Source organism: Aedes albopictus, chromosome 3 (genome assembly GCF_035046485.1).
Source record: "Aedes albopictus strain Foshan chromosome 3, AalbF5, whole genome shotgun sequence".
NCBI lineage: Eukaryota > Metazoa > Arthropoda > Insecta > Diptera > Culicidae > Aedes > Aedes albopictus.
The window spans coordinates 256,201,865-256,226,099 of record NC_085138.1 but is presented as its reverse complement, the minus strand read 5'-3'; the positions used below and the strand labels follow the sequence as shown (position 1 = coordinate 256,226,099).

Below are 24,235 nucleotides of genomic sequence, written 5' to 3'. Positions count from 1 at the left end.
CCGGGGGAACATCAATTACATTGCTACACAGCAGTTCCTGGCAAACAAATGACCCAGTGGCCGCAACAATCGGTTATTTTAACTATTTAATGAATGTAAACACTCAAAAGGGTCCACTATACGCACACTCAGGGAGGGTCCACTATAGGCACCGTCGGCGGCGTGACAGCTTACATGGAAATCAAATGGGGGGTCCACTATAGGCGCCAAGATATTTGTAAATAATCCTATAATGGACCCCGGTGGTGTCCATTATAGGCAACATCGATGCGTATTTTCAAATGCGTATTTCACTGGAATAATATATTATTGTTGTATGTTTGACGGTCTTAACATAAAGAGGGGACGTGGAACTTGCTAAAAAAATCTACTTTGGAACAGTTCACTGCCTTAACATAGCTAAAAAGCCGCAGAAGTAAATTTCGATGGCTTAGGGGGTCCACTACTAGTACCCAAACCCAATGTTATTTTTGCTTCCAAAGTTGAAAATTTTGCGAGACTTAACCTCACATTTGATCGTCAATAGCAATTCTGCTTGCGATTCATTTATAGATTTCTTCATGGATTCCTTCCTTCCTTCAGTAATAATTCCTAAAGGAATTTCAAGTTGCTTCCCAGCTGGAAAATTTGTAAGAATATTTCCTAAATAATCGTCATGTAAATCCCCCAGAGAATCAAAACGAGTTTTTTTTTTTTGAAAGAATCACAGTTGTAAGGGGCTGTCCATAAACCACGTTGTCATTGTGGTGGGGGGGGGGGGGGGGCTTGGGGGGTGGGTGTTCGGCCTATGATCATTTTGTATGGACAAATAAAAAATTCTGTATGGACTAATGACCACGTGGTTTATGGACAGCCCCTAACCACTAGCGTGGCCAGATGTTCCTTTTTACTCGTTCTTCAGGAACAAACAAGAGAACGAGAATCATGGAAAAGATGGAACTTACTCTCACCTCTATTCCTCTATTTCTCATAATTATAGAAGAGAATGAATGAGAAATAAGAAAAATAAGCCGGATCTAATGGGTGCCCAGGACCGAAAGTAGTAAGTAGTGATTGTAATGGATTGAGGTATTCCAGCAATAATTTCTGCAAAAATCATGGGAATTTTCCCAAGTATACTTCAGGATGGTATTTTAGGCTTTCACCCCCAAGTTGAGATGCAGTCGCTGTTCCACTTGGAGCGTTATTCCAGTACGAAGAAAAAAGCAGAAGAAGATGTATTGCATCACAAAGAACAACTTAGTTAAACACTCAAAAAATCCTAAAAATCCATAGAAAAAGTTATATCCGAAAACCTGTTACAAGGGGTCGTTCACAAACAATGACACATATCTCTTAAAGTTGAGCAAATAAGGTAATAGTTGGTTCGGCAAACTTTCCAATAATACCCTTTTCTGCAACTTTGTAGAAGACACCAATACTCTATCTTTATTTTTGAGAAAAATGAATTCCTATCGCACTTTTAGGTGGATTAATCATCTAGGTGAAAATTTTAAAATAAAGAATTAAGTATATAGAACAAACTCTTCTAAGACATCATACTTCTAAATTCAATATTTGAAGCCGCAAAAAAGGATTATGAATGCGAACCTTAGTATACAGTATGTAGCAGGTTCCTCCGGAGATTATGTCCGGAAACCTGAACGTCCGGAACTGGTTCCGTAGCGGTTTCATGCCCATAGCACAGAGCGACCATTTTATGGCCAAATACATTTTACATTACAAATTTCAGAATGATAATATGTGCGATATTCAATAAAATTGCCGAAAAATACCCCCGTGGCAAGGTATTTCTCAATACCCAGAAAGGGGGGAGGGGTCAGGGGGGATGCCACACCCAGATATTGGAAGACCAACTAACCGCATTCAATTTAAAATTGGTTTCAATTTTTTTGATTGTATGGTCTTTGAGTAGTAGCCGATTGAAAAAAAGTGGTTCGTCTAGGGCTTTTAAGGGTTAACCGTGTTGACTAGAAAACCATAAATATTGAACACTCGAAAAAGGTTCCAAATGGACCGAAACGTCGGGAATATCAAAAAGTTGTATTTAACATTCCTCCTGAACTGCGAGGCCAAACCATAACTGTAAGGACGTGGCCAACACAGTATTTACACCTTGGAAAGCCCATGGATGATTCTCGTAGAGTTCGATGCTTGATCAATCTGAGTTCTACAAACCTTCATGAGGTCAAACTGTGTTCAAGCTCTTCTGCGTGATCACTGGTCACGATTGTTACAGTAAATCTACAGTACACATACGCAGTATACCTACAGTAGATCTGTAGGCCAATTCTTCTAGGAATCTTTGGATGTTTCGAAGAATCCGTAGAATACAATCTTCAATGTAACGTTGCCTTACAAAACTTCATGGTTACATACCGCGTTTGGAAACATGTTGAAGATTGGGGTATTAATCGAGCAGATCTTAAGATCTACTGTTCAAAAAGTTTTTACTCTTGGATCATCTATGCACAATCGAACTAAATTTTCAGTAATAATCCAGTTTTTTTATCACAGTGCTTTTTGAATGACCAAATTGCCTCTTGAAAATCTGCTTAAGGGCAAACTTCTTGAAATCCCGCTTCAACAGTGCATCAGAACTTCAGACGCACAAATCTCAAGAAGCAAGCTTCAAACAACAGTGAATTGCATTATTCTGTTCTTGCTCACTTGTAATAAGCTTAAAATAAGAAGATCAGATGCGCTGGTTTTGTTTATGAAGAGATTTGTGCCCTCGAAATCGTGAGTAGGTCCCAAAGTCGGCCATTGTGGCGGCCATTTTGGGATTCTAACAAGTCTGTCCTTAACGCGGTTCATACACGTGAATTATGAGCTTCGGAAGAAGATCATGTAACCCAATAGTTCTACAGGCGTCTTGGAAGCTCTTGAACAAGGTAAATTCTCAAAGTAAAGTGAAACTAGTCACATGGCAAGTTCTACATTATTTTGATTATTTACCTTGTTCAGGAGCTTCCTTCTTTAAAGTCAAGAATTTACGCATATATACCGTGTCTTCCAGAAGTCCTTGTATGACCAACGAACTTCCCCATTGAAACACGAATGTTGTTGGACTACGTGGATTTTTTTCGCAATTTTTCCACTCAATTTGTCCATTTTTCAACACATATTGTGCCTATGAACTTCAGGCATTACGTATGTCTTCCCCATTGAGTTCAAGGGTTGGTCAAATCAAGTTGTAGATATCTTTATGAAGTCATACCGCATTCAAATTCTTCATAGTTATCACTGCTTACGACAGTAGATCTCAACCCTCGAGCAGTGGCGTTTACGTTCACGCTGTGTATACTCAGAGCATGACGCGACAGCTCTCGAGTTAAAACCTGTGCCTCCAAGAGTTTGAGAATACTCTGAAGCACCATAAAGAAGAGATTTCCTCCAAAATCCTTGGAGGATTTCCTCCCAAACCCTTGGAGAATTTCCTCCGAAGCCCTTGGAGGATTTCCTCCGAAATCCTTGGAGGATTTCCTCCGAAATCCTTGGAGGATTTCCTCCGAAATCCTTGGAGGATTTCCTCCGAAATCCTTGGAGGATTTCCTCCGAAATCCTTGGAGGATTTCCTCCGAAATCCTTGGAGGATTTCCTCCGAAATCGTTGGAGGATTTCCTCCGAAACCCTTGGAGGATTTCCTCCGAAACCCTTGGAGGATTTCCTCCGAAACCCTTGGAGGATTTCCTCCGAAACCCTTGGAGGATTTCCTCCGAAACCCTTGGAGGATTTCCTCCGAAACCCTTGGAGGATTTCCTCCGAAACCCTTGGAGGATTTCCTCCGAAACCCTTGGAGGATTTCCTCCGAATCCCTTGGAGGATTTCCTCCGAAACCCTTGGAGGATTTTCTTCCGAAACCCTTGGAGGATTTCCTCCGAAACCCTTGGAGGATTTCCTCCGAAACCCTTGGGGGATTTCCTCCGAAACCCTTGGAGGATTTCCTCCGAAACCCTTGGAGGAATTCCTCCGAAATCCTTGCAGGATCCTTGCAAGGGTAATTATATCCGAGTCGTTCTTTGAACTTTGATGGGTGTCTATGACGTTCAATATCATCTGAGAATTCACTGGTTGCGCATGTAGATATTAAGTTCAGATGTTCACGAGAGTATACTGCGTTCAGCTGCTTTTAGTGATCCCTGGTTACGACGGTAGATCAGCAGGTCTTTTCCTCGAGGAGTTGTTGGATGCTCAGAAACGTCCGTGGAACCCAGAACTCAAATGTCCTTACATCCGTATTGTTCACTAAACCTTGATGGATAGCTTACTTATCCTTGATACTTGATGGGCTACAACTCGCAGCGGAGAATCTACGTTGAACGAAGCATTCGTCTCCACTGGGCTCGTTCCTGGGACAAGAGTCCTTAGGTCCTCCTCTACTACAAAAAGACAACGTGCGTGGCCTTTCACTAAGCCGACGGCCCCTTCCTAAACCTCTGCTGGATGTGGTTTTAGCTTGTCGTTTCTCCGGCATACGAGCAAAGTACCCAGCCCACCACAGCCTGCTGTGTTATACTTGGTAGAATTCGTAGTTCATTCGACGCCAGCCAGGTGCTGTCCTCCAGTTTACCGCTGAGTATTGTTTGCAGCTTTTTGCGCTCCAAAACTCCAAAAGCTCTTCGATCAGCTTCTCTCGTCCACGATTCATGGGTAGCCAACGCATTTGAAACGAATATTTGATTCAGCAGTTACGCCTGAAGCTCTGAAGACCTTTACTTATGAAAGTTCTCTGAGGATCTGTGTTACAAAAAGAAAACAATTTAGGATCGCTTTTATTCTATCAACCTTTATAGAGGATTTCCAGTTTCTGAATGCTTTTAAAGTTTACCCGAAGATTCTAATCATAAAAACAGATCTGAGAGTTATTTCTTGTACACCTGTGTATCAAGCTTTCCTCTCCAGGAAGTTCTTGGATGATGTGAAATACCCGTTCTTATTTATATTTTAGATATTATTGCTTTTTGAATCTGCATAGACCTCTCGTGATAAACCCCGAGCAACCACAGGCTCCACGTGCTCCACATGTAGATTTGAAGAACTTAAGAAGCTTTTTCTCGTTAAGTTGTTGGATGATAAAACGAATCCACCAGCTTTGCAGAATTGACGTCCAGCATTCCAGCATAAAGTGGTGTCTAACGTATCCTCCCAGCTTGGGCTACCATCTGGATGGATGCTAGAGTTCGCCGTAGAGTTCATTAGGCTCGTACCGCATACGACTCTTGTATCTGTATCGTCGCACACCCCTTAAGATTACCTGTCCCTTACGCGGGTCGTCCAAATTATGCAGGCACATCTAGACCCTCCTCGAGCACGGTCTAGATCCCATGGAAGATGAAGACTACCATGGGTCCTTATAATTTTCAACAGCTTCCAAGGGTTCACTTATTAAGGCTGCAGATCTATGGTATGAAAGAAGTTCCAACAAATTTCCGATTACATCTGTAGGCCGCTCATTTTTTGGTCGTCTCTGAACTCTCCCTCCCCGCTCGTAGACTCTGTCTATACAAAATATTTAAAATTTGTATAGATCGTGAACTTTGGCCTCTCCTCGAAAAACCTTGATCAATTTTGGTTCTCCAAACCTTCATGAGGTCACACACTTGTAGATCTGTAGTAACATTGACTTACGAAACTTCATGGTTACATACCGCGTCTATAATGTGCATACCAATGTCTGTGGATCTCATGGGTTTCATGATGTTCTTTGGTGACCAGAATCTATGGGTATGTGCAACGTCCAGCAGACTTTCAAGAGATGATCGGTTATGCCTGAATGTCAGGTCTTCAGGGCTTCAAGATGGTCTACGATCCTTGAAGTTATTCAGCATTCATTTCTTTAGTTATCACTAGTTACAACTCTGTAGATCAGAAGGCGTTTTCTCGGGAAGCTAGGTAATCTGCATCATCCTTGGAGTTTAGAACGCAAGTGTAATTATATCCATGTTGTTCTTTTATTATCTCTAAGAATTTGTAATTGTATTTCTCATAACCAACTTAATCTGCGTGAGAACTGGTAACGGCTGTTATAGATATTAAGGCCCTGTCCTCTCGGGACAGTTGGGTGATCTGAACATGTTTCCGTGAACTGTTTCACGGATTCTCCCAACCGTGTAAAGAGCATCGAGCTTGTAGGTCATTTTTTTTCTTGCATCGGCGACTTTGCACAAGATTGTCCTAGACGCGCGTCCTGCTAATTATCCAAGAACACGTAGATAGAACCTTCTTAAGCACGGTCTAGATCCATGAAAGTCAAGAATGGTCATAGAGCCTTATCAATTTCAAGAGTCCACTGGTTACGCCTGTAGATCTATGGTTTGACGGATGGTTCCAACAGGTTACACCTTCAGATCGAGTCTTCCACTTCAATGAGGACTCAGATATTCGGATGTTCGACCATTCTCTCCATGAATCTTAGAATACGTATCACACACGATCAACTTCATCTGAGGAGTGGTCACCGGTTTGTATGCAGATTTGAAGGACCCAAGTCTTAAGGAGTCCTTGAAAGATCCGGAACATCAAAAGAGCTCATAGCTAACACAATACTGGTGTTTGAATCTACATGACTTCATATCGTATTCAGGAACTTCCAAGAGAAGATGGGTTGTGCCTGTAGGTCAGTTATTTACTTTTTGGATGATCTGAAGTACTCCTGAAACCCAAGGTTCGTTCTTTTTTTGTTTGTGTACATTTATTCATGTACTACTTACAAAAATGTCTAAGATGTGGCCCACCTTAATGGACATTTGTATTCATAAACTACCAGGAGATGCCGAATTACGGTTCTGAATTAGATCTTCAGTTCAAGACCTTCCTAAATGATCTAGAATACCCATGGAACTCGATGCATTTAAGTTGTTTTTATTTTGTACAATGTAGTGGATTAGTTCTGAAACTTTCGGGAGTTCTAAAGGTTTTGGAAGTTCTCGATTCATGAACAACTGTTATGCCTCTAATTCAGGTTATCCCATCGAGTAGTTTTGGGATTTGTTGAAGCATCTGTTGAACTCCATGTCTGAGAAATGTGTATTTATCCGAATCACTAAATTTAGCTTCGCAGATTTCACCAAATACACCTGTACATACGAAGGCCTTTACTTCAAAGATTTCATCGTAATCTGCAGCACCTGCACCTTGTTGAAAACTGTAAGTTACCACGGAGATTGGTTTGATCTTTCGTGATTTGCATGTTGAAATTAATCCCAAAGTACCATTTAATTCTAAAAAGTTATGATAAACTCTATGATCTGCTCGAATTTCTAATGTGCTTGAACTACTTCATCGTTAAACGAATCTGCTTTTGGTAATTATTTTGAAATTTCGAGGAACTCTTAATCATTTCAACCGTAGAATATCGAGTTTCTGACTGATAGTTCAAAAATATTTGTAGTTGAGATTTTTAATTGCTGATAATTCGAGCAGCTACTCGAATTGAACGCCATGATCATTTGCTGTCGCAAATACAAGCAAACCATGTTACGACTCCCGCATCTACCTCGTTAGATACGATTTTTTTGTAGAAATGTGCCAGAGGTTGAGCATTATGCACAACTGCTCGAATTTTTCAAAGTAAGGTTAAATTGCAATAGAAGTTGTTATTTCCATAGTTTTTTTTTACCTTTACACTTTCAATTGTGCTTTCGCGTATTTCTCAGGCAATTCGAGCAGCTACTCGAATCCTTTATGTTCTTTCACCGCTGCAACTATCGAGCCCAATCACCCAAATCTCACATCCGTTTTCCTTTCAATGAAGCTGATCCAAGTTCAACGTCTTGACGACTCGAGATGCCCGAATCAGTTTCACGGTGTTGTTACCTATCCGCGCCATTGCATTGAGTTTTTGTAGGAGAGCTACAAATTAGCCAACAATTTCGATCAGTGATGAGAGCTACCGGATCACGCTCTGCGCGCTTCTACGAAGCATCGATCGAACTAGAAATAAACAGCTGTGTTCGAGTGGAGAAGGATGAGCGATGGATGCGAAGGCGCGGGCGGGGATGCTAATCGTTTACCGAACCCTTTTTAGCCTACCGCGCGGTACCTGCTTCTCATCGATTTCGCGTTAGCGGGCGCGATCGTGCGATCGTGATTTCGCTCGAACAACCAGCCCGTCGTCGTCGTCGTCATTACGACGATTGTGCACATTGTTGATTCAGGCTGCTTTTTTTTCTCTCTCGGAACGATTAAAACCAACAAGTAACAACTATAATAGAGTTGGTCGGGTTTGGGTCTAGTGGTGGGTGCACGCGGTGTGTAATAGTGTTATAATGATAGAGAGCCGGACCCTAGTGGAAAATTATGAGAGAATTACAATACAGTGTGTTGTAGACCTAAACAGTTGAGATTCTGACATCAGAAACATCAAAATTACGATACAAGTAATGGTTATGTATCATAAATATACTCTAAGTCATATCAAAATGCATGTTTACAATTACTCAAACAAGAACGATAAAGTTATGATTCCACTAATGGTTGCGCACTTACATATCGATATTAACAAAAAACATTTTTAAAAGGATGTTTTGCTAATGAAACAAATTAGTATTCTGATAAATGATCAGTTTCTGTGAACCATTTATTATATGGTAAATAATAATAAGTCATATAGTTTTATTATCGTTTTTGTATAGTTGTTACTCTTTATTTCGTTTTATTTTAACAATATTTCAAGACTATGTTAGTGGATTCTCAAAACACAACATTACTATACAGTGTATTGTATTTCTATTAGATATTTCTATTACGCCTATTTCCATGCAGCCACACAGTAGCCGCCCTCTCTTTGATGCAATATCGATCGACATCAAGGTAGCTCTCAGCAATCTCGGAACGATCGGTCGAGTGGGTGGTACGGCTGGGAATCAGAGGAAAATAATGTACTTTTTTATTGGTTCAAATCGTTCGGAAAATGCAGAATCATTAATCACCTTGAGAGGCACCGCACCGCACCGAGACTCGGTTTCGCGGTGCACCGGTCGCAAGACGAAGCGGAATGCAATGTGTGCAAAGCTCTGAGGTTTGTGGGCACAGAAGCCGAAACCGAATTATGTCAGGTGATCAGCAAGTCGCGCAGATTTTCCCTCAGCGATAGGAGCTGCCTAGCGGTTTGTTGGGGTTGTGGAATTGGCAGTAGCTTTTCCCAGCTTCTCAGCAGCAATTGCCCCCCTAGAATGTGGACTAATTGTGTTTTGTGTGGATTGAATATTATTTGCACACGTCGCGATGTCGGTTGGTTGATGATGACGCATCGTGGCCCGTGAAGGTATTAAACCTACACTAACTAGTCTGGTTGCGTGCGCTGGAACACTGTCGGTCGCACAGTTGTTCGTCGTACCTTGGTGCGTGATTATCGGCGTATGAAGCCATACGAAGCTAATTAGCATTAACAACCATTGTTTGATGCACTGCTTTGTGAGCTAAACTAATCGATGCAGAGCGTATGAAATCCGTGTAATTTTTGCTCGGATGATTCACAATGTTTTGAAAAGCTAGCTCTAATTGGAGTTGAAGCGTTTCTGAAGGCGTGAAGTTGATTGATTTGCGAACTGAATCATCACAGGAATGTTTTTCAATGTTTTTCCAAACAAAATTTGATTCAAACATATGTTTTTTCAGAGATTCGAGCAGCTGCTCGAATTCGTCGAAAATGCTCAAATTCATCGAGAAAAACGTCATTTGAATAATAAAACACGGCCAAATCGTTTGAAGTACTAAAAACTCGATTGCTGATTACAAATTAGTCACGGAAACCACAATTACGCTTCGAGTCTTACAATATTCGAATGATTCACTATAGCATTTAATCCAGCAAACCCTTCTAAGGTCATTTGTAAGAGTATGTGATTCGGCGCGTTTTGTTCATTCGATTCAATTCCCCGTCAGTAAATGCAGCTGCGCTTAAGTTTTTGAATCTCATTATGTCCCAACGCTTGCACTCGTGCTGGACATTCAAAAGGTGTGTGCCTGCCACTGACTGTTAAGCCGGTGGTGAGACTGTCACCATTAAGTCTACTCGGATACCGGAAGCTTAGTTCAAAGTGATAATGGCGATAATAGCACGCTCTGGAGAGTGAAACTGCAAGTCGTCGAGATCAAAGGGTGTGAAAAAGTACCGATAGTTGAGTTATGTAAAATAATTACTCTTAATGTATGCATCGTAGGGCTTACAAGTGCGCTTCCAGTCGGTTTATCGCACGTGCACCAATGCTTCTTTGTTCGGATCGCTGCGATGAAGGAAATCGATAAAATACCACGTCATGATTTGATTAAAACAGTAAAGGTGATGTCACCCGCAGAAAGCGGCGGTCTCTCGCATGTCAGGGTCAATGATTCAAAACTCCGAACTACGCCCACCACAGAAGACAAAAGTTTTCCGCTCTGCCTATGTGGCACGATTCACAGTTTTAATTATCCCTCCACTCGAGAGATGGATTTCGGTATTCCAACAAACCGTTCATTAACATAGCGTTCGAGTACGCCCGGCACGCCTGCGGGTGTCATAACTTGTCTCTCACCAAACGCATGCACAGAGAACACCATACTCTGACACGATAATCGGTGCAACTCACTCGAATAACGGCAAAGTCGTACTCAAATGAAATGTAAACAAAACGCAAGCACAATCGGAGCAGCGATTTGTGTTCTATTTTCGTTTGCCACACCACCGTCGTCGCTGCCATATGATTGAAAATAAACTTTCACCCCCGGTTTCGGGGTGAACCTCAAATCGGTGTGCTTCACTTCATTTGCGCTATGAACGTAAAAGCACCTTCGGAAGAACGCCATTTAACCGGCACAACGACGATTCGCCTGTCAAATTAGTGTCGGGTGGCTTGTTTCTCCAAACCCGCGCACACGGGGACAATCATCGATTCCACCCGCTCGCTCTCGGATGGCGAAAACGATGACAAACTTTCCAAACCTGGATGTTGTTGCTAGTGTCGGATCGATGTGTCATGCATAAATTAAAAACTTTTTCTGGCAGCAGCGACTTTCCACCTCGCGGAGAAAGAGGGTTACTGGCACGCGAGCAGTGCGAGACCTCCCGATGTGTTCCTGGCACGCATTTCTCGATGTGCATTCGCCAGTAAACGACACCCTCGCCACAACCTTGTTTGTGGCTAGAAAATCAATAAAAACCAACCAGATGCAAGTTTTACCATGCGGGCTGCGTTTGCGGCAAGTTGAAATTGCGTTTGGCGAAGAAAAATCAACATTCGAGCAGTTTCGAGCAACTGCTCGAATTCGCCTTTTTAGCATATTCAACTAAATAGAGCACATCCCCGGCCTTCAAATCGATTTTTACGAGCATTCCAGATCCGCTACGAGGAAATACACCTGGTTAACAGTCACCGAGCTCGGCACGAAGGTTAATTCGTATTCCGTTGGTGGTTTTCCTTCCAAGTACCGTGCATCTATGTTAATCGGTGCGACTTCTTCCCGGGCCTGCCGCACGGGGGTTTGACATTTTGATTGAGCCATAAACCAGGGAATAGGGGCGCAACAAAACCGTTAACACTCGGTGCGGAGCGTTGCTTGGGCTGCTAATTGTGTACATGCTAGGAGTGACATCACCACTGCTGTTTGAGAGTTGCCGTGGCGGAACGGTGCTCTTTGGTGTGGCTTATTGAATCTGTTTGTTCCACTTGCCTTACTCGTATGGTTGGTGGCGGCGGCGGCGGCGTCGGAGTCGGTTCGATGGTGCACACTACTAGGATCGTAATGCTTTATTGCGATAGTATATCTCTGGCGGCGGCGAACTTTCTACGTACCATCAGGTTTTTTTTATTTCTGCGCTGGCGTTTCTCACAGCATGTTTTCGCTTTTTATTGCACCGATTATCCAATGATGTTTCGCCGAGTGCTCGCACTTTTCTCCTTCTTTGGAGTCGCGAGGGGCGCGGATTACTTGGAAACCAGATCATTGCGTTGCCGTTGGTCTGGTTGACCAAACTAGCCGCGCGCCTTAAGTGCTGATGTAAGAGACCTTAAGAGGGATCCACCAAGCAAATGGCTATTCTCAGCCCACATTAGTGGGTTAAATCACGTCCATCTTGGGTCGGTCAAAATGGCAATGTCGTGCTGATGGTGCGCGCTCGTCATCTTCGTCGATGATGATTGACTCAAGTATTACACTGCACAACCGGTTGGGGATCGCGCTCGTACAGGTCTCCCTCCGGTATTGTGTGTGTGGAGCATTAAAAAAGAATCCAGTAATAACACGGTGCAACTTTTGTGCAGCTGGAATCAACCAACAGCGAACGGGTCGTTGCAAGGTCGCCCATTATTTACCCACTTGTGTGCGCTGCGCTTCGTTCTGCAACTCCTACCTTCGGTGATTGTATGTATTAATCAGCACTGCACGGTGAGGGAGAGGGTGAGAGGCTGGTGTGCGCCTGCTGGAATTCGTTATTCCAAGTCGGTGTGCGGCGAAACCTGTTTGGCAAGTTTTGCAGGCGGTTGAGCGCCTGCTACAAAACATGAAGGGATGATTCACTTTCGGTTTCAAGGGACCTTCCTTGTGAATTGCATGTCATTTGTTTATTTCCAATTCCAATACCTTGATGATGGTAGATGATTTCTATTATTCGAGCAGTTTTTTTTACTTGAATTTAATTTATTTTGACTTGCTCCAGAGTAGGAGAAAGTCTGTTTCTTCTAGTTAAAATATAAAACTGAGTCAAACCATTCTACAGTTTTTACAAACAAACCCTTTTATTTCTTTTTCGAGCAGTTTCTATGCTTTACTTAAAAAACTACAATTATTCGATAAACTTTTCTCTTGCACGGCTTAAAATATAACGATTTGTTTAACACTGTGTATACTCGAAACGAAATCTTTTTAAATTATGTGATATGTCTAATGAACTGCTCGAATTCTATATGACCATAAGTTAGAACTCGATTCTTTAATTCGATTCGAAAATTGATGATGATAGCCGTACTTTTCTCTTCTGACCAGCAAAGATAAAACTCATATGTATTTAATTGTGAACGCCAGCGATATTAGTTATAGGAAAAGAAGAGGTTTCGCATTCTAAAACGTGATCCGCGTTTTTATGCGCCCCCTCTCGTTCAACCCATGATAAACACAAAAACCCACCGCGTACCTGTTGACCGTCCAGACCAGACCTGTGTGCTAGTGAGTCTTAATTTTCAGGGAAACCGGCCATCTTTCGGGACAATTTCCATTCATGCTTGGCGTGCTTGTGCCTTGACTGACAGCGACGACAAAGAATAAGGAGAATCGTCGTCATTTTTGGTTGGCATATTTTTTCCTGTCTATTTTTTGAGCCCCTAAATCGGGTCCGGATGTTGTGGACGGACAGCGTATCGCAGCCCGTCTATCTTCGATGAAGTGGAAAACAAAATACCAGTAAATTTGGAGAAGATACGGTGAGGGGACCACCAACCGGTGGCTCGTGCGGGTCCGTCGTGGCAATTTGCTTTATCTTTTGGTTCGGTTCAATGGTTTTCTTCTGGGGCTGATTCCTAGAAAGGAATTTTGCTTGGTGGGAAGGTTAGAAGTGGAGGATCTGTGACAGTTGATGAAATGTGACGTTGTCGTTGCAGTTGAGTGGCATTTAATTTTATTCGATATCTGATGATTTTAGTATAAATTTCTGATGTGAAAGTACAGATCTATCCTACGGAAGCCGTTAATTTCAGAAAAGAAGCCTTTAATACTCGAAAACTACTTTGGAATCATACGTGTTCATGCGGGCAGTATTTGGGGCCAATGAAAGTTTCGTTAAAGTGCAATTAATCGACATTCGAGCAGTTTCGAGCAGCTGCTCGAATGCTTTATTTTTGACTTTAAAAACTATAGAAATTCATCCCCAGCATTTGAATTAGTTTTTCGAACGTTCCAAACATTTCAAAGCTTATAAGAAAGTTTAAAGATCCTATTGCATCACGTAAGAAAAGCTCGTTGACGTAGTGAACGGTTTGGGTCAAAAAGACCCAAATGCAAAAAGATGGTTAATTTAATTCATTTGGCAAAGCTGTTCAATCTTCGCTCGAACATACTGAGATTTCGAAAAAAAAATTCACATACATTCCATTCAATTTAGTTCTCAAAGCGCATTCACAACATAACATTTGATAGAACTTTTTTTGCTAATGTCAGTTCATTGAAAGTTTTTTTCTAAATATTTTCCAAATTATGCTCCTTGAGCTTATGCAGCTCATGTCATAAATTTTCCCTGGTCATAACTTTGCCCAAAAGTGGTTTCAAAAATGGCTTAGAAATTTAAAAATGCAATATATTAAAAAGGTTTTCACAGAAATTCATCCGGATTAGTTAGGAAGATTTATTCTAAAATTTGATCGGAACACTGAAATGTGTTCAGCTTTTCTAGAAAATTTTGTAAAGCAGGTTGCTGAACTTTTACAGGACTTTGCCTAGGTATTTGGCAAACAAGTCCTTTGGCTTCTACGCATTTTTGTAAGGATATATTTTAAAAGTTGTTCTATAGAAGCACACCCTCCTTTTTATTAGATTCTAGAAGTTTCGACTGTAATTTATATATTTGTGCAGACATAACAAGCTTGAAACCTTTAAACGCTGTTTAAAATGTTGTTTAAAAAAAATTGAAAATATTTCATTAAGAATTCTTCAAACTACCCTTTTGATCATTTGCTAAGCTTTGCAATAGATCAATAGTTCTTTGTCTATGTAACTTGCTCCTCACATTTTTTTTAACTTGTTAAATGAAGTTTCTTCTGGAATTTTTTTTATGTATGATTGATTTTTTTTCGGAATTTTAACTTTTCGTACTGTTCTATCAAGAAATGCTTCTGGAGTTGTCATTGGTTTTCTGCTTTTCTCAAAGTTTTTACCAAATCATCCTCCATGTATTACAACAAGTACCGAATTGAATGACACATCAATCCAAATTGTGCTGGTCCAGTCTTACTTGAGACTGTGCATCATCCAATTTCCAAATTACGTTATCAATTTTCGAATCCATTTTTTTTTCTAATTTTTTATGTATAATTTCATTAAAAATTTGAGTGGTTTCTTATGATTTCCATGACAAACACTGAGGATTTCTATAAAAATCACGGAAATTTTAAGAAACCAGAAGTTGAATGAAGAATTCTACTCTGAGGACTACTCACATTTTTTTTTATTGAGATCACTACCCAAAGGTTCTTTGGCGAGACTATTCAATCATTGCTTCTTGATTTTTTTTTTAGTTTTCATCAGATCTGTATAATTATTTGTTCTGTTATATTTTATTTTTCAAACTTTTGTCATAAAAAATGTCTTTTAATTAATTTCCCTTTATTTTTTTCATTTTTTTTCAACAGTATTGAATTTTCATTCATGTCACTCGTCAAAAATTATTTTGATTCTCTTCCAAAAACTTAAAAAAAATCATCCCTTTGATGATTATATTAAATTTCAACCAAATATAGAACGGACGCCCTAGATCCATTGTCAGTTTTTCAGTCGTATCTGTGACCTAATACCTTCCCTAATTTCCCACTCCGTAGTGGTAATACCCATGAGAAAGTCTCGGCAAAGAAGAACGTGGCCGGAAATAGTGACATTCATGCTTTTGGTATTCTTCCTTAAGATTGGGCCAAGGCACAATGGTCGGAAAAAGATAAAGTTCGGCCAAAACTCTTTTTCTGTGTTTAATCGAAGTTATAGGTTGTCTAGATATGTTATATAGCATTTTTAGTGTTTAAAAAGGGGTATTCAAAAATTACGTAACTTCAATAATTTCAAAAACGGTAAAAATCAGCAAACCTCACATTTTTTTGCGTTTTTTGTTAGAAAATAAATTTGAATTTAATTATATGATCATCTTTCGATCAAATCCAATCAAGTTTGTTCAAAACGTGTGAAAAATGTGGGAAGATAAATTTTATTTCAGTCAAAAATGGAAAAATAACGTAAAACATATGAAAAAACATGACTTTTTTAAATAGCTCTAATTTGAAAAACAGCAAATTTCTGCAAAAAGTTTAAACGTTTTTATACAGCCCTAAGCACGATGCTTAAGATGTACTATTCGAAATTGCGGCGACACGTGACGACACGAACCGTTTTTTAACTTAAAAAATATCAAAATTCCTAAGGTACAATATATGAAAATTTGAAAAGTTTTGTGACATATTTATTTTGCACCATACGTGCATTCAAACAGTCCAATAACAAGCTTTCATATGCTGGATAACATAAAACATATATTCCATTCTCAAAATATTATTATTTTACTTTTTTCGAATAATTCATTTTTCAATTTTATGACTTAGGCCACTTTGGCAGTAAAAATGTCATTGAAATACAAAAGCTGGTATGCTTTTAATTAAGAATCATAAAACTACAATTCATTATCTTTGTTATAAGGCGAAAAAAAGTTTAAAAATATCAATTCCGTTTTTTGAGAGTTTTGGCCGCCCCTTTGTATGGAGCCCGACCAATGTGCAAGGTTAACCATTATGTGTCCGACAAACTTTTTGCTTTTTTCTACACCGTGCTTTTCAAATGAGCGCTGTCGGCCACATAAGGGTTAACTTCCTCGGCCTTGTTTCGAAGTGCAATCTGGCTTACAATACGAATGGCAACAAAACCATGGATGTTTTTAACATAATAGTTTATTTAAAACCCCATTGCCATCTAGCATAATGGAGGCATTATGCATTTTTGCAGTTTTGAGTTTGTTTCTTATCCTTATTGTTGGCTGTCGGAGTTAGCGGCGTTCTTAAAGCTCTTGAGACCAATATATTAGGATATTCGGGAGGAAATTTCCATCGAAATTTTGAAGAATGTTTTCCTAAGTGTTGGAATTTCCCATGGTATCGTTCATATTATAAAATGATGATTCATGAAATGATAATGATACAAGTAGGAATAATTTTATGATCAAAGGATTAGGGTTCGAAAAAAGTTATCATAATATTAATGATAATGATACATGTAATGATACAGGAATAGTTGTGAAATATAAATTTTGTCAAATTTATTTGGGAAAAATCAATTGAAAAGCAAGGCACGATTTAGTTAGCATATAGGTATCTTCCTTGTTATTTTGACAAAAATCCAACGCCAGCTGGTCAAGCATCAACGTTAGATAAGAAATAAAGTTTTATACTTCGAGGTATATTCAATGGTAATCTACGTTCTACAATCTCGTAAATTTGGTTGCATTTCACAGCATATCAACTTGATTCATCACTTACAAAAACCACCTCTCCAGTGCATAACTCCATAGCCCAGAGGGGTTTCTCTCGTGACTGAACTGATTAAACAGTAACACTCATAGTAAACTTGTTTACCTACTTTTCATCAATTATAGCAGTAGTCTCGGTAATAGCACACTGTGTGGCTAAATTAGGCTGGAAATTAAAGTTTTTGGAGATCCTTTTCCATAGTATCAAGCTTCTCAAGGTCTCAGATGCAGACCAAGAAATTCTTCACTAAATCTGTTCTACTTTCGAACATGAATGCCTAAGGCTACCCGCGAGCACTCGTTCAACATGACTTACACTGCACGCGCGATGAAAACTGCAGCAAATCCTATCGTCGGTGTCAGGCCATTCGGCCGAAGGTCATTAGGCCGAATGGTCATTAGGCCGAATGGTCATTAGGCCGAATGATCATCAGGCCGAATGGTCATTGGGTCTTCTTCTTGCCGTTACGTCCCCACTGAGACAAAGTCTGCTTCTCAACTTGTTCTATGAACACTTCCATAGTTATTAACTGAGAGCTTCCTCTGCAAATGACCATTTTGCATGTGTGTATCGTGTGACAGGCACGAAGATACTTTATTGATGCTGAATCTACTGATATTTTACCCATGAATTTTTCCTTCTTTTAAATATAGGCTGTTCTTTCTAGTATCATTGCTAAACTAGTTTTTGGCGCTAAAACTGCTGATATTGAATTCATAAATTTTTCCTTCTTCAAAACATAGGCTATTCTTTCTAGTTTCATTGTTAAACTAGTTTTTGACAAAAATTGATGGAGTTTTTTGGTCGATTAAGCAAAGTTAGCAGAAGTGTGCTGTTTTTTGGTCGATTAAGCAAATATTTTCGTTTAGTTTTTGATTATTCTCTGAATCATTACGTTGATGGTTAAGTGATTATATCATAAATCATATCACAAAACTTTTGTTCGAGGAAATTAGCATGTTTTAATGGTAACGATGCTTAACAACAAATTCGGGTTTTTAATTGAAACTCCGAAAACGATAACTGCTATCATTATTATGATTTGTTGTATCATACACTTACAATCCTATTTATGATAAACCAAATAAGTAGAAAATCATAACCTGTACATTCGTTGTTTGATTCCGTTATATTCGAGTTCTTGGAAACTCCTAAATTAGATTTACCAGAAAATTTATGACGAATCGGTTGAAAAAATTCTGCCAGAACATTAAGTCTATGTTCTGACGGAACCCCAAAGCCAATTTATAACTGAATCTTCGAAAGAATTTGGTGGGGTTGGGTGCAGTATCACAAAATGTTTTGATCATATCCCTAGTAGATTACGAGAGAATTCTGGGTGAATTCTTGAAATAGCATGTCCTTGGAGAGAATGTCAGGCGAACCTAGTCTTATTTTTACTGATTTTTTACAATATCCCTAATAGAAAAATATGATATAACGTGCTTAACAACCATTTCGGGCTATCATCTTGATCATATATGGAATGATACAATCATTCACCCAATCGACAGTTTATTATACATTTTTATTAGGGATATTTTTGAAAAATCTTTTGGTTTTTAGAACAGTTTCCGAATAATTTAAGGAATTGCTGGTAGAATTTCTGGAGGATCTTCTGATAGAGCTCACTAGTGAATTTTCCTTTTTTCAAGAAATTTGTCAGGCATTTCTTCATGTACCACGTAGGCATAACAATTAGAGAGATTTTCGATAAAAATTTCCATAAAAATACAATACATAACTTTAATGCTACTACAGTATATTCTATTCCAACAATAAATCTAACTGTTATTGAATGGTAATTGAACAATACGTTATGTTGAATGGATATTTAAATTAATGTCAAAATAGTAAATTACTCGAGAAATTAAACTTTACAATTGAAAAATGTTCATTCATACATCATACATCATATAGTGCATAACCATAAGTTTTATTGTTATTGTATTGTCTTTTATATCGTAGCCACAATAATTTGTTTATTTTGAATTATAGTTCTTGTACAATATTTTAAAATATGTCTTCTGATGCCTCTCTCAGATGCACATACTCGTCGTTCTCTGATGCTAATATGATAACCACACTGCCAAAAGTTATGGCAGAATAACCGAAGCGTGACTTTTAGCAGATCTTTTGGAAAGACCCGGGCAAGATTTTTGAAAAGATCCTTATGGCATGTTACATAAATGTAAGGTGCCTCTTAAATTCTTTCCTGGAATTTTGGCACATTTTTGGTATTTTTTTTACTAAATTCATCTCCTCTAGTTTTTTTTACTATGTCCATCTGATCTGACGACCTCATGAACAGATATATGGAAGGTCCTTCAGCAAAGATTTTTTAGGGCGCATTGTCAATTTTTGGTATGATTTTTAGTTTTACACTTCCGAGTAGATTCGTAATAAAGGAATCTTTTATCATTTGGACTTTTTCGGAAGGTACAAGCCTAAGCAACATTTTGATGACCAATTAGTCTTGTAGAGGTGTTGAGAACCATTATAAAACCTTATACCTTTTATTTTGGTTTTGTGCTGGCTTTAAGAACCTCTTCTAGCCTATTTCCAAAGACTACTTTATCAAGAAGATATGCAACTCTGTTATTCGTGCTATCGAGCAGAATTTAAAAATGTCTCGTAGTTGACTTGGCAAGGCTTAGCGGTACACTTAGTGCATCGCGGTACACAATCTGAAAACTCCTTGTACACATCGTGTTTGTTATACACTTTTCAGCATCATGAATTGGGCACGTCCACGACAATAGCTAGGGATGGCTAGAAATGACAGTTCCACTTTTTTTCAGGATAAATGCTTTTCTATTAGTATGATGGGGTTGCTACTAGGAGCTCTATTCGACAGTCTTGAGAGCAATTTATAATGAAATAAAAAAGGTTAAGCTACTATGAATAAATATAGGTGATACGCATGTTTTCTTACTTTCTATCAGTTTTGTTGAGCAATATATTTGCCTTGATCCTTCGGAAATAAAAGTTTTATTAAAGGTGCAACATTATTTCAAAAAAATGTTAAAACTATATATAAAAATAAATAAATATATATATATATATATCAAATTTTGATCTTTGTATGTTTCTGCATTATGCAGGCAGGAAAACAGCAAGATCTAAAACTTGATATGGTAAGCCTTACGCTGGAATGTTCCATTCTAGGATGATTCACCCGCGTTATAAGTCCACTGGTAACATAGACACTATATAATATTAAAAAACTACTAAGAAAATACAGCTCCCCCACAACATGCGGTGTTCTTCAGAAATTTTGTTCAAAATGTGCCATCAGGTAAAAGCTTCAAATAAAAAAAAGATCAGAAATTTCGGAAAAAACTCCTTCAAGTTCATAATTTGCTTGGAGAATCCCTTGTGCAGTTCCACAAATATTCATGCCACATTTCCGATAGAAACTTCACGATAGTTTTTATACACAATTAGTAGAATCTCTTGTTGTAACTTTTTTAGAAATTCGTTTCATAATGTTTTCTTTCTCATGGCCCAAGTAACATAATTAAGTCAAATAGAATGAAAATGTTCTCAGAACTACCATAAAACCAAAATAAAAATATTTGCGATAAATTTGCATAATAGTAAAGAGTAACGGGAGAGACCCAATACATGTGGAGGGTGGAACGCAATACTTAGGTTTGGTTTTTATCAAGGTTTTGAAGCAATTTTAGCCGGAATCAGGGTTGATAATGCCATTTAGAATAACTTCAGTATTTCTAGAGGTGAGAATCGGCAGACTATACGTCGATTCAGTCTTGGAAAATAAAAAAAAAAACATACTTTTATCCCAAGCAGATTATTTTGGTTTTATTGAGATTTTAAGAGATTATAAGTTCAATGTTTGGACAACAACCGTATATAGTATCCCAAGTAACGTTTTTAGGCGATTAGACTCAAATAGGTTCTTAGAATCATCATAAAACCAAAATAATAGGCATAAGGTTTTATGACGGCTATCAATCAAGTACAAGTCTAATTGGTTATCAAAATATGACTTGGGCTCCCAAGTAATATTTTGATAACCAATTAGCCTTGTAGAGGGTTTGATAGCCGTCATAAAACCATGCCTTTTATTTTGGTTTTATAATGGTTTTAAGAACCTATTTGAGTCTTTTTGACTAAAAAATGTTACTTTGGCTATCACTTAAAGTATATGTGCAGTTAAAGAACTATTCGAGATGTATCTCTTATTTTTGATATCGTATTTGACGACTGCACAGTGCTCATTTCTTCATTTTATCATCACGAACACGCATTTCCGCATTTCTCCAACATCATTCCCGACCTGACTTACCTCAACACCTGACGACAAACACGGGGCCGACAGAGATTCGCATCTCCCGGCTCAGCCATGCACGTAAAACCAACAAAAGACGACACAAGTTTTTTCCCGCTTCTTTAATGCGCATCGCGTGTCGTCACTTTTATGCACTTCCAGCAAAGTGTAAAAGTTTCCTCTCGGTGCGGCAGCACGGGGTTAGTAGCAATTGTTCGCAACAGTAGAACATCATCGTCCGGATAAAGGGAGTAGGAGGAGGTAATATGCCGTAAATATAGTCAGTGCACATCGCACATATCGCATAAAACAAAGCGATGCGATGCGATGCTAGGATGTTACAAACGTGCTTTCGTGACCGACTTTCGCGCATGATGGGTATGTGTTGTGTAGTGCTACGATGACTGACACGCCATGAATGAACGACAGAATGCATTGGCCGTCGTCGACACCGTGTCGTCTTCGTATAACCTTTTCCATGAGATAGATTTAAATGGGCAACGGGGTACGGGCTAAGACGAATTACCTATCGAAACTTCATTTATCAGTGTGGAAGATTTTTTTTAGCTGAATGTGTCGTTTTTCTCCGTTCCTCCAGAACACTTCAAATGCGCGAAATCTTTGAGTGATAGATAATACGCCGCAATGTATGCACCACCCAATACAGCGAAGATGTACAAATGTTTTGAGAAGTTGTCTTCGTTGCCCCTTTTTGGTGGGATCAGTCAAAACACATTTATCTTTTTCGGTCATAGACACATTTTGCCCTCCTTTCCTCTATGTTTCTACTGGAAAGATTGTCGTACGCGCATCACATGTGGAAACCGCTGACCCAGAGAGCCACTTTTCCCTTGGCTTTTGGATTGAGTGTAATTATGATTTTTATCTAAACAGCGCAGTCATCATCACCAGCTAAAAAACATCGAAAAGAAGAAGACATTTATAGTGTTCCGAAGATCCGCGAGTGACGTAGTGTTTCGGTTCCGCGAAAGAGGCCGCCCGCGTCTCCCTCCCCGGGGAGGTGAAATATGTACGAAGTGGCCACGGTCGCGGGCAACAAACTAGACGCAGCGTACGCCATCAAGAGCCTATCGAGCATCATGGGGCAAATCTCCAGTACGGGTTCTACCAACAATAACCATCACCATGGAGGGGCCACCGTGGGTCGCAACGGCAAGAAGATCTACCACCGGCACTCGTCCGTGCAACCGGCCTTGGCCAACATCAAACTGCTGAAGAAGGAGAACTCCTTCAGCGGGAAGGACCACCACATCAAGGATCCGCTGCACAAGGCCCGGACCGAGAGTAAGAACATCGACCAGCTGATGCACGTAGCGTCCAATGGGCAGAGTCCCGCAGGCCCACCGGTCAGCATAGCGACCACCGCAAGCAACGACCTGAATCTCAGCAAAGGCTCCAGCACCATGTTCAGTTCGACCAACAGCAAGGAGTTCTTCAAATCGGGCGAAGCCTACCACAAGACTGATATTTGTTACTACAAAACCCTGGACAACGGTTACCACAAATTACCTTCCGACTCGTACCACAAGATGACCGAAGGGTGCTACGTCAAGCTGCCGGACGGTAGCTTCCGCAAACTAGACGATAAGGTACATTCCCTAGATGCCAACGCCGTCATCGGAACCTCCACCGACAAGCGGTCCGGTGCTACGCTGGGAACCGGCTCGGCCGTTGACCAATCCACAACCGGTCGGCACGACGACTCCGGCATCCAGTACCGGGTCAAGAACCCGGTCATGAAGTTTCTCAAACGTTCCAAGTCTCACACACCCGCCACCATTGCCCAGCTCCAGAAGGAGAAGGACAAGAACCGCCTCAGTACAATCCAGTCGCCGGATCTGGACGCCGGCCGTCCTCCGGTATCGCACCAACAGCAGCAGGCTCTGCACCACCATCACCATCACCACCACCAGCAACAGCAGGATTCCACCTCCAACAACAACAACAACAACTCCACCAGCAGTAAATCGCAACATTCCAGCAATGCTCACCATCACCATTCGTCGTCATCGCAGCAGCAACAGCCGCCGCCGAACCAGAACCGCCGAGTCATGGTCACCATGATCGACGGCGGCCTTCCGGTAGTAGCCAAGAGCAAAGCCATCCACGATAAACCGAAAAGTGCCAAAGCGAGGGCCCAGGAAGCCAGCAGGGATAAGGTAAATATACTAACTCCTAAACTGTATTTCACTTTGACCTTACGTCTAGCCTTACGTATTGTATCGGTAAGGCCTGGGATATTCAGATGACAGTACGGCCTAATCCGGTCCCTGCCTTGCATGGTTACGCCTTCAAATCGTTGTCGAATTGAGATCAAATCTTTAGTTGAAGAGTTAAAAAGTATTTCACTTCGACCTTACGTATTGTATCCGTAATTTCTGGAATCGAATCGAAACCGAATCGAAATTGCAATCGAAATCGAAACTAAATGAATCGATATCGTAGCGAAATCGAATCTAAATGAATCGTAGCGAAATTGAATCAATATCGAATCGAAATCGAATTGAAAATCGAATCGAAATCGAATCAAAATCGAATCGAAAACGAAACGAAATCGAATTGAAATCGAATCGAAATCGAATCGAATTCGAATCGAAATTGAATCGAAATCGAATTGAAATCGAATCGAAATCAAATCGAAATTTCATCGAAATCTAACCGATATCGAAATCAAGCCGTTATCAAAATCGAATTGAAATCGAAATCGAATCGAAATCGAATCGAAATC

At 39.9% G+C, this 24,235-nt stretch overlaps 1 protein-coding gene across 3 annotated transcripts in view; it reads left to right on the top strand.

Annotated features, from left to right (window-relative positions):
- LOC109424442 (probable serine/threonine-protein kinase DDB_G0278901) overlaps window positions 1–23,826 on the top strand; it is a 62,687-nt gene extending 38,861 nt beyond the window's left edge. For 2 of the 3 annotated variants that reach the window (XM_062860300.1, XM_062860301.1), the window contains exon 2: window positions 22,381–23,826. In XM_062860300.1, the coding sequence (XP_062716284.1) occupies window positions 22,515–23,756 (1,242 nt within the window). In that variant the 5' untranslated portion in view covers window positions 22,381–22,514 and the 3' untranslated portion in view covers window positions 23,757–23,826. The remainder of the gene's footprint in view (window positions 1–22,380) is intronic. The other variant, XM_062860302.1, reaches the window with a different exon arrangement.
- Window positions 23,827–24,235: the final 409 nt, after the last annotated feature.